Genomic DNA, 11,090 nt, shown 5'->3' on the forward strand with positions numbered 1-11,090 from the left:
GCCTGAGACATTTTATTTGCAGTGATGTAAATATAAGAAACATATTTATGTAAGAATGTGATTTATACCAGGGTTCAAGAATAGCTGATATGGCCATGAAATATTTTCCAGTATACCATGGAGAGGGGCTGACTGTTTGGAATGGCTTTTTCTGAGTGAATATCTCATTTCATGAGTTTGTCTTTTTTTCTTTTCTTTTTTTATTCTTCTCCTCCTTGTGTGTGTTTGTAATGAAATACTTGCTAAAACCTCAACCGATTGCTCTAACCATCCCAGCGTGAAATCACAGTGAGGTATGGCTGCTTTTCCCCTCATTCCCTTCCATTTATCTTTTCTTCATTCTTTAAACTTGTGCTTCATCTGTCCTTTCCTTTTTTTTTTTCCTCTCTCAAGCCTGCAGAGATGCAAATAGAGACAAAAGGAAAAGCCTAGCTTTGGCTATGGTGTTGGAAACACACGACTACGCTAAACAAATTAAATGTCGAGTGTTGTCGAGGCCGCCGTATAAACGGATACACAGCCCCGCCCACATTATAATCTCATTGGTCTAAAGTCTTGGCTGTTCCAATTCAAACAGCTAATACATAACATTTCAAAAGTTTGTGGCTGGGTTTTTTAGTTAACTGTTTTTAATGTTTTTAAAAGAATTCTCTTATATTTGATCAAAAATACAGTTAAATGAAATATAATTACAATTTAAAATAACTGTTGTCTATTGCAAAGCTGAGTTACTCCAGTCACATGATCCTTCAGAAATCATTCTAATAGGCTGATTTGGGGCCCAAGAATCATTTCTTATTATTATCTATGTTAAAAAACAATCGGGCTGCTTATCATTTTTGTGATGTATTTTTCAGGATTCTTTGATTAGATAGAAAAGGTCTGTCACTTTTTGAACAATTTCATGCATCCTTCCTGATAACAAAAAGTGGAGACTGTTTGTTAAGGACCTGAATGAATTGCACAAAATTGATGTGAAGACAAAAAAATTGTTTTGCAAGCAAAAACACACCATAGCTTCACGGTGTACCTTTTGTCTCCCATCTCCACTGTTATTTTGATGCTGTTGCTAACACGGGGATGGGCCTATTTCAGTGGTTTTTCTCTTCAGGTACTGTGCAGCGTGCAAATCCCATCAATACATTGTCTCTATTGAGACGTCTGCTGTCCTTTTATCACTTTATTCAGGCCAGCAGCAGCATCATTTCAGCTGAAAACCACTGACATACTGCCCAGACCTGAGCTCATCTTGGCTGTGATCTGTCCCATCTGTTCCATATAGACTTTAATCAAGTCTTGTTCTTTTCTCCCCCCTCCCTCTCTCTTTTCTCTGTCTCTATCTCGTCGTCATTGTCTCCCAATGATCATTTATTCCCTTCTTCAGAGGAAACTCCGCTGGGATATGTGAGGATAAATTCTTGCATCCTCTCGTCTTTTCTTTTTTCTGTTTCCTTCATTTTTTTTGTTTTTTATCCATCCTCTGCATTCCTTCCTCACTTCATAAAACCATGTTCTGCTCCTTAAGTAACAATCAGCTTTTTTACTATTATTGTTTGACTTTTTTTCAACTTGCTTGTGTATGTTTAACTCCACTTCATCTTTTCAGAATGGTAAAATAACATTCACACTGTCAATCTGTCAGTGTCCTAACCAGTCTTAACAGCGACAGGACATTCCGTCTCTTGTTTTCTATTTTTGTGACATTTCGCCTATACACTCACCTAAAGGATTATTAGGAACACCTGTTCAATTTCTCATTAATGCAATTATCTAATCAACCAATCACATGGCAGTTGCTTCAATGCATTTAGGGGTGTGGTCCTGGTCAAGACAATCTCCTGAACTCCAAACTGAATGTCAGAATGGGAAAGAAAGATGATTTAAGCAATTTTGAGCGTGGCATGGTTGTTGGTGCCAGACGGGCCGGTCTGAGTATTTCACAATCTGCTCAGTTACTGGGATTGTCACGCACAACCATTTCTAGGGTTTACAAAGAATGGTGTGAAAAGGGAAAAACATCCAGTATGCGGCAGTCCTGTGGGCGAAAATGCCTTGTTGATGCTAGAGGTCAGAGGAGAATGGGCCGACTGATTCAAGCTGATAGAAGAGCAACTTTGACTGAAATAACCACTTGTTACAACCGAGGTATGCAGCAAAGCATTTGTGAAGCCACAACACGCACAACCTTGAGGCGGATGAGCTACAACAGCAGAAGACCCCACCGGGTACCACTCATCTCCGCTACAGATAGGAAAAAGAGGCTACAATTTGCACAAGCTCACCAAAAATGGACAGTTGAAGACTGGAAAAATGTTGCCTGGTCTGATGAGTTTCGATTTCTGTTGAGACATTCAGATGGTAGAGTCAGAATTTGGCGTAAACAGAATGAGAACATGGATCCATCATGCCTTGTTACCATTGTGCAGGCTGGTGGTGGTGGTGTAATGGTGTGGGGGATGTTTTCTTGGCACACTTTAGGCCCCTTAGTGCCAATTGGGCATCGTTTAAATGCCACGGCCTACCTGAGCATTGTTTCTGACCATGTCCATCCCTTTATGACCACCATGTACCCATCCTCTGATGGCTACTTCCAGCAGGATAATGCACCATGTCACAAAGCTTGAATCATTTCAAATTGGTTTCTTGAACATGACAATGAGTTCACTGTACTAAAATGGCCCCCACAGTCACCAGATCTCAACCCAATAGAGCATCTTTGGGATGTGGTGGAACGGGAGCTTCGTGCCCTGGATGTGCATCCCACAAATCTCCATCAACTGCAAGATGCTATCCTATCAATATGGGCCAACATTTCTAAAGAATGCTTTCAGCACCTTGTTGAATCAATGCCACGTAGAATTAAGGCAGTTCTGAAGGCAAAAGGGGGTCAAACACAGTATTAGTATGGTGTTCCTAATAATCCTTTAGGTGAGTGTATAGCCACACCCACAATGAAATCTCATTGGTCCAAAATCCTGCTCCTCAAAACTTCTGATTGGCTATCATTGCATCACGCTGCTCAGCAATTTAGTGTTCAGTATAGACAAGTTTTTGTCGCTGAACACATTTCGCATCACTCCTGGTTAGGACATGGTGTCTTTCTTTATGGGATTGTTGGCTGAGGTTTGGTGAAACTGGCAGCCACAATGAAGGAAATTTAGCAGCTAAATATATTTCCTAATATATTAGCTAAATAAAATTTTCTCTCTTATGTGATTATTGTAGGCTGTAGAGGGCAGTGGTGGCTCTCTCAGTCCTTGCTTAGTTTTTCCACATTTACAATATTGTAATTTTAAACAAATCAATTGAACACAGTGATTTAGTATAGGTTCAGCCCTAGACCATCTTGTTGGTTTTATTTAATATCACATTAGTTCACTGTTTAAAAAAGTAGTTTACCCTAAAATTCAAACTGTCATTTACTCTCCCTCAAGTATGACTTTCTTCTCCTTTGTGAAGAAAGTTAGTCACGTGTTTGGAAAGAAATGAGAGTGAGTAAATGTAGTTTTTATTAATGCTTGTACATCAGATCTTTGGTTGCAATACCCTCACTTCTGCCTACTTCTAATTTAAAGGCCCATTCACACCAAGTCTGATAGTTACATAGATGATGCACATACTTATCACACTGCTAGCTATATTAAGCCAACACATAACCCAAGTTAATATCTTATTGATCAGTGAAGTTTCTTTTTTGAGTGAGGGCGATTAATTTGTGTAAATTATGCCTTTGTTTCATTTTAAAAATGTATTCATAATGGAAATTCTGACTTGAAGTGAATCGGCCTTAACTCTACCTTGACCTGCTGCCATAACATGTCAGGCTCGCTTTTCAAACCATATTTGCACTGGGGAAAAAAGTCAAATATTATTATATTTGTCTCTTTTCCATTGACAAACTGTGTTGAGTGTTACTTTTTGTTTGCAACCCATGGAAAAAAGGAATGTTTACATCTCATATCCATGTTCCATATAGATCAGCCCTGGCATCTGCCCATCAGGGTCAACCTCTACCCAAGACTCTGAGCGTCATGGAGAGCACACCACAGGTCAGAGGAATGCACACTATAATCAGGTACGACCTCTCTGTTCTGGTGAATACTCAAGTACTTGCATAAGAACTTCAATTTGGAGGGTTTTGTGATATATTGTTTATTTACACTACCATTCAAAAGTTTGGGTCAGTAATATTTTTTAAAGAAATGAATACTTTTAATTTTATCAGCAAGAAAGGACACGTTAAATTTGAACAAAAAAAGTTACGGACTGCAGCTTTTTGTGTTTCAGATGTTGATTCATTAGCCACTCAGTTCATTCAGTGAAGGATTCATCTGACTGATTCAAACTGAGTCTTTTTGAGTGATTCATTAAAAGAACCGGCTCACAAGAATCATTTGTTTGTGAACCATACTGCGCTATTTGTGCTGCAAGTTTGTTTTTGCATGCACCTAACAAAGCCAACATAATAATAGAAAGACTTGTTGGCGTTACTTCATGGTGCACATCTCATCACATTAACAAACTGATAGCTCGCAGCTCAGATAAAAAGAAATATATTTTACCGTGATGCTGTAGATTTAGAAAACGCTACTGTAGAATCATTCAAAATGGTGTGGATATATGGTTTTATAACTTCAATCCCAGCCAGAATCATCACCATTGTACTCTTTAGGTGTACACCTTGGGTTACTTCAGTATAAGTGTAAATAAAGAGCAACATTTATCATCGTGAGTTGGACTTGAGCAGGTCGGAAGCAGCTTGATTTGTATGTTTTGGGCCACTGATGTTTTGTAATTGGGTAATTAAAATAGAATAAGGATTGTTTTCTCACTTTATCTAAACTCTCAGACCTGTGTTTCGTGTTTACAGTATCATACTCTCCTCCAAAACGCACATCATCTCTGTTGTGTATTATTGATTGTGTCCCCTGTGCCCCCAGGAATAAAGAAACCAGTCGGGATGAATTTATTTTCTATTCAAAGAGATTAATGAGGCTTCTTATAGAGCACGCCCTGTCCTTCCTGCCGCTGAAGGTGAGTGGACCGTCATTATTAATGACCAACTACCAACTTTTAAACCCGATGTTATGAGCTCTGGATATTGGTCATAATACAGTGATGCATACCTGTGCCTAGCAGCGCCCCCACGGACAAATAAAATTGTTATGGTGTGAAGTGAAGCAAGTCTTCATTGATTATTGCACTGGTTAGTTCCATCACTGATTCTTATGTCCTCTTCTCTCTAGCCGGTGTCTGTTGAAACTCCTCAAGGAACTGTATATGAAGGGAAGAGGCTGAGCGGGAAAAGGGTTTGTTTATTTGAAGATTAAAATGTGTACATGCTTTGCTGAAAAAACAAAATGACTAGATCAAATCAGGGTTATTATTGTTAACTAATGGTGTATTCACACTTGGCATGTTTGGTTTGATTAAAACGAACCCTGGTGCGATTGCTCTGTTAGTCTGGTTCGTTTAAATAAATGTGAACACTTTTAAACGAACTCTGGTGCAGTTCAACTGAAATATAAACGCAACCCTGACCAAAGACATGTAAACGAACCAAAAACAGGACATGTCAAGATGCGACCATAAAAAAAACCCTGATTTTTCTCGTCATAGTCGCAATGTTGCCCATCACAGTTCGGTACAGGCATCAGAACCGCAGATCTTCGTTTGTGTGTGTGACGGAGGGTTTCCGGCCCAGTTTTGACTCATTTACACATTTTATAAGCTCTTCAGGAATTGTCAGCACCAGCATTTGTAATGTTACGCACATACAGGTAGCGTATTTAGCCCAGCACACAGCATTGTTTTTGATGAGCCGTCGCAAAAATATACGTCATAAAATGTTTTTTTTTTCTTCACACATTTTTAACACTGATCCTAAGCGAAACAGGACTAAATGTATTTTTCTTTTTTTGGTCCGGACCAAAAGAGCCAAGAGAACCGAACTATAAGTGTGAACACACCTGAAAACTAAAGCTATGAAAAACTTTTCTGTTGATTGAAATAAAGCGGTAATAAAATATAAATATTAGTTAAAAAACTTATTTCAGTTTATTGCAACATTTCAGTTTAAGTTGAAGCACTAAAATTATTACCTAAAACTAAAAAAACTAAAACTGAAATAAAAATAAAGCCAAAAATAAATAAAAAAATGACATAAGCACATAAAGAAATCACTAAAAATTAAACTAAAAATTTTAAATAAAAGCTTATTAAAAATATTAATTGAACTGTAATAAAACTAAGATAAATTGACTAAAAAGAATAGCTAAAATAATGATGGATCAAATTAGTTAGCATGTCTATATATTTGTCACATTAATTGGTATTGCTATTATCTAAATGGCAGGACTTTATACCTGTGTTCTGTTCTTTCTTGTTTATCCGTTTGATAGATCACTGGTGTGTCCATTCTGCGGGCAGGAGAGACCATGGAACAGGCCTTGATGGCTGTTTGTAAGGACATTCGACTCGGAAAGATCCTCATCCAGACCAATCACGACACAGGAGAGCCTGAGGTATCACATCTTCACCCATCCAACTGACACGCATGTCTATAAACAAGCTGTGATCAAGAAGTGTCCGTGTTATCGTGTGCCCTTGTGTTCTCAGCCTTGGTAAGACAGAGCGTATGAATCACTCATACACTACTGTTCAGGTCACGGTCTGTTTCACTTCAGTGGTTTGTCAGATTTGATATCTATGCCTTGGATTCAACCTGATGTATAACATGTGTCGTGATATACATGATAAACTCAACTGTGCTGACGCTGATGGATTGTTTTGTAAATGTATGACACACAGCTCCCTCTAGCTGTACTTTCATTTTGCATTTGGTACACTACTTATGACTGTTATTTTAGCATAATTTATATACTATTATGGTATTTATTCATATTTTGGATTAGCTTATCATTATTTTTACATTTTTTTGTTTTAATTTTAGTTTTAATAATTTTAATGTGCTTGTCATTTGTTAGTTTTTGTAAAAAATATTTCTATTTAGCTTTTTTTAATAGCAATTTAAGTCAGTTATACAACATTTGCAGTTTCCGTTGAAGTTTTTAATCTAATATATATCTTTTTTTTTTTTTTACTTCATCTTTATTTTAATTAACGAAAAAGAGTTTTGTTAACTACACTGCTTATGATTTGACATTTATAGGATATTCCTGATATACTTGCAGTGATAGAATATCATTGATTTTGAATGCGCTTTTTATTTGGCCAATAATTGAGAGTTGGTAAGTTTAGTTCATTTCATTCACAGGAATCAGTTCAAATTGTCCTTTTCATTTAACTGATTCAGGCCTGAATCCAAAAAATGTGTTTGCACCATCACTACATTTTTCCCCAAATGTCCCTTAAATAACATTTTAATGTTGTTGTGAGAAGCTGCAATGTTTAACTATTTATTTACTCTATCGTTATATTAGAGAATATAAATATCAATATAACTTAAAATGATTGTAGAATTCTTATGTTAATTTAGTGAAAAACTATTTGGAAAAAATGCCTTATTTCAAGATTTTTACTGATAAATATGAATACACATAATCAATATTTACATGTAGCAAAAAGGCTTAAAAATATATTTTTAGTAACTTTTTACAGTTGAAACCAGATATTTACATACACCTCAGAAAAAAACACAATTTTTATTTCTTTACTGTCATACATTAAACCAGAGTAAACTTTTTCTGTTTTAGATCAATAAATATGAACATATTTGTTGCATTTGTTAAATGTCAGAATCGAGCGAGGGAGAATTTTTATGTATTTTTTTGATAACTTTCATCAAAGTCAGAAGTATACATACACTTCCTTAGTATTTGGTAGAATTGCCCCGAAACTGTTTCACTTGGGCCAAACATTTTGGGTATCCTTCCACAAGCTTTCTACAATAGTTTGCTGGAATTTTGGCCCACTCCTCTTGACAGAACTGGTGTAACTGGGTCAGGTTTGTAGGCCTTCTTGCTCGCACTCGCCTTTTCAGTGCCGCCCACAAATTTTCTATGGGATTGAGATCAGGGCTTTGTGTTGGCCACTCCAATACCTTGACTTTGTTGTCCTTAAGCCACTTTGTAACTAATTTGGAGGTATGCTTGGGGTCATTGTCCATTTGGAAGACCCATTTGCGCCCAAGCTTTAACTTCCTGGCTGATGTCTTCAGATGTCGCTTCAATATATCCACAAAATTTTCTTTTCTCATGATGCCATCTATTTTGTGAAGTGCACCAGTCCCTTCTGCAGCAAAGCAGCCCCACAACATTATACTACCACCCCCATACTTCACAGTTGGGATGGTGTTCTGAGGCTTCAAAGCTTTTTCCTCCAAATATACCGTTTATCATTATGGCCGAACAGTTCAATTTTTGTTTCGTCAGACCACAGGACATGTCTCCAGAAATTAAGATTTTTGTCCCCATGTGCAGTTGCAAACTGTAGTCTGGCTTTTTTATGGTGGTTTTGAAGTAATGGCTTTCTTCTCCCAGAGTAACCTTTTAGCTCATGGTGGTACAGGACTCGTTTTACTGTGGATAACGACACTGTCTTACCAGTTTCAGCTAGCATCTTCACAAGGTCTTATGCTGTTGTCCTGGGATTGATTCGCACATTTCGCACCAAAAAACGTTCCTCTCTGGGACTCAGAATCCGTCTCCCTCCTGAGCGGTATGATGGTTGTACATTCCCATGTTTTTTATACTTGCATATTATTGTCTGAACAGATGAACGTGGGACCTTCAGGCATCTGGAAATTGCACCTAAGGATGAGCCACACTTGTGGAGGTCCACAATTCTTTTCCTGATGTCTTGGTTGATTTCTCTTGATTTTCCCATGATGTCAAAGAAAGAGGCTCTGTGTTTGAGGTGTGCCTTTATATGCATCCACAGGTGTGCCACCAATTAACTCAAATGGAATCAATTAACCTATCAGAAGCTTCTTAAGCTCAGAATGGAATCATCTGGAGTTTTCTTTTTGTTTAAAGACACAATAAACTTAGTGTATGTATACTTCTGACTTTGATGAAAGTGATAAAAAAAAAAAACATAAAAATTCTCCCTCGCTCGATTCTGACATTTAACAAATGCAAAGAATATGTTAATATTTATTGATCTAAAACAGAAAAAGTTTACTCTGATTTAATGTATGACAGTAAAGAAATAAAAGTTTTTGTGTTTTTTTCTTAAGTGTATGTAAATATCTGGTTTCAACTGTAGCTATATCACCCATCTCCAAATCTGTAGCATCTCATTTGCATTTCTTTGAATTTCAAGTTCATCTAATGTCCTTTTTAAATATAGAACGAAGTCTCAGTTCAAAACCACTCTGTTTTGCATGTTTAGTGTACTACCTAATGGCACATAAATCTCTGCTCAGTCTAAAAGCTGAGTCTTATTACGGTCTAATCTCCTCTGCAGCTCCATTACCTGCGTCTGCCCAAGGACCTCAGTGAGGACTATGTCATCCTGATGGACAGCACCGTGTCAACAGGGGCGGCAGCTCTCATGGCTGTCAGAGTCTTACTTGTAAGTCACTTTCGCAGACACAAAGGTCATAGTGCATTTTTATTTTAATTTCCCAAATGAGTACAGCTATTGATAGGTTTTTTATTTATTTATTTATTTATTTTTTATAATATTTTCCGTGCATTGTAGAGTAGTTTATGCCTTTTAAGCCTAACTTTTATACATTACATAGATGTACAGGATAAATGTCAACATCTCACTATGCTGAATGTTATGATAAGTGATGTTAATCCTAAATCTAATTTTTGATCTGTTCGGACTGATCTGTTTCAATGGACACGCCACATTACTTTCTGAATGAGCTTTGACCTCTCTTGCATTCAAAACAAACAATCCTGGTCAAATTTCTACATTTTGTGGGTACAAAGTTCACATAGGATATGGGTGTTTAAAAAGATCTGTCTGGCCTGTGTACAATACTTCTGTTATCAACATGGGTACTTGGGAATATGTTGCACATTTATAAAAGATAGGTAGGGGATGGATGGATAGATAGATATGTTGCACCAGGTGTTTAGCCAAATTATATAATATATATATATATATATATATATATATATATATATATATATATATATATATATATATATATATATATATATATATATATATATATATATATATAATACATCTATTATATATATAATACATCTGTTATATATCAACTGTTCTATAATCTGCTCTAGATATAGATATATAGATAATATAATAAAAATTAATAAAATGTATTCCTGAAATATTAAAAAAACTTGTATGCATGTTTTTTTTAAACATTTCAGGAATACATTTTATTATAATAAATTATTATGTTTCCTCTCTCTCTCTCTCTCTCTCTCTCTCTCTCTCTCTCTCTCTCTCTCTCTCTCTCTCTCTCTCTCTCTCTCTCTCTCTCTCTCTCTCTCTCTCTCTCTCTCTCTCTCTCTCTCTCTCTCTCTCTCTCTCTCTCTAAATGATAAATACATACATAAAACTTTTCTTTTTTTGTGTGTATGTATATATCAGTGCACAACAGACACTAATACAATATTCTAGGTCAGAGATATATTGTTAAAATATTCCAAAATATTATATAAAATATCGAAATTCTTGCTGAAATATTTTAGGGCAAAATCTGTTCTGCAGTTAAAAAAATATAAAAAATGATAATTAAATATGTATGTATAAAATACACCATTCTAGCTGAGAGATATACTTTATATTTTTCATTTATTTATATAATTTTTGTACTGTTTTTTGTTTTTGTTTTTTACAGACCTTGAAATCTTCATTAGCACAGTAACTGGTTTAAATAAGAGTGATTTACAAACTCATCTGTTACAGGATCATGATGTCCAGGAGGATAAGATCTTCCTGCTCTCTCTGCTCATGGCGGAGATGGGGGTTCACTCAGTGGCCTACGCCTTTCCCAAGGTGCGCATCATCACCACTGCCGTGGACAAGAATGTCAATGATGAGTTCCACATCATTCCAGGGATTGGTAAGAGCTCTTTGATTGGCTAAAACAAAGGGGAAATGGAACATTCAGTATCTTGTAATCCAAAGCAATTGTTTTT

General features: G+C 36.3%; 1 protein-coding gene across 3 annotated transcripts in view; it reads left to right on the forward strand.

The window, feature by feature from the left end:
• Positions 1–11,090, forward strand: part of LOC307168357 (uridine-cytidine kinase-like 1) — a 29,067-nt gene that overhangs the window by 16,366 nt on the left and 1,611 nt on the right. For 2 of the 3 annotated variants that reach the window (XM_079888224.1, XM_079888226.1), the window contains exons 8-14: positions 1,385–1,404; positions 3,977–4,075; positions 4,941–5,034; positions 5,247–5,309; positions 6,402–6,524; positions 9,430–9,537; positions 10,858–11,014. In XM_079888224.1, the coding sequence (XP_079744350.1) occupies positions 1,385–1,404; positions 3,977–4,075; positions 4,941–5,034; positions 5,247–5,309; positions 6,402–6,524; positions 9,430–9,537; positions 10,858–11,014 (664 nt within the window). Of the gene's footprint in view, positions 1–276; positions 294–1,384; positions 1,405–3,976; positions 4,076–4,940; positions 5,035–5,246; positions 5,310–6,401; positions 6,525–9,429; positions 9,538–10,857; positions 11,015–11,090 lie in introns of all 3 variants that reach the window. The other variant, XM_079888225.1, reaches the window with a different exon arrangement.

This window comes from Squalius cephalus (genome assembly GCF_949319135.1).
Source record: "Squalius cephalus genome assembly, chromosome: 12".
NCBI lineage: Eukaryota > Metazoa > Chordata > Actinopteri > Cypriniformes > Leuciscidae > Squalius > Squalius cephalus.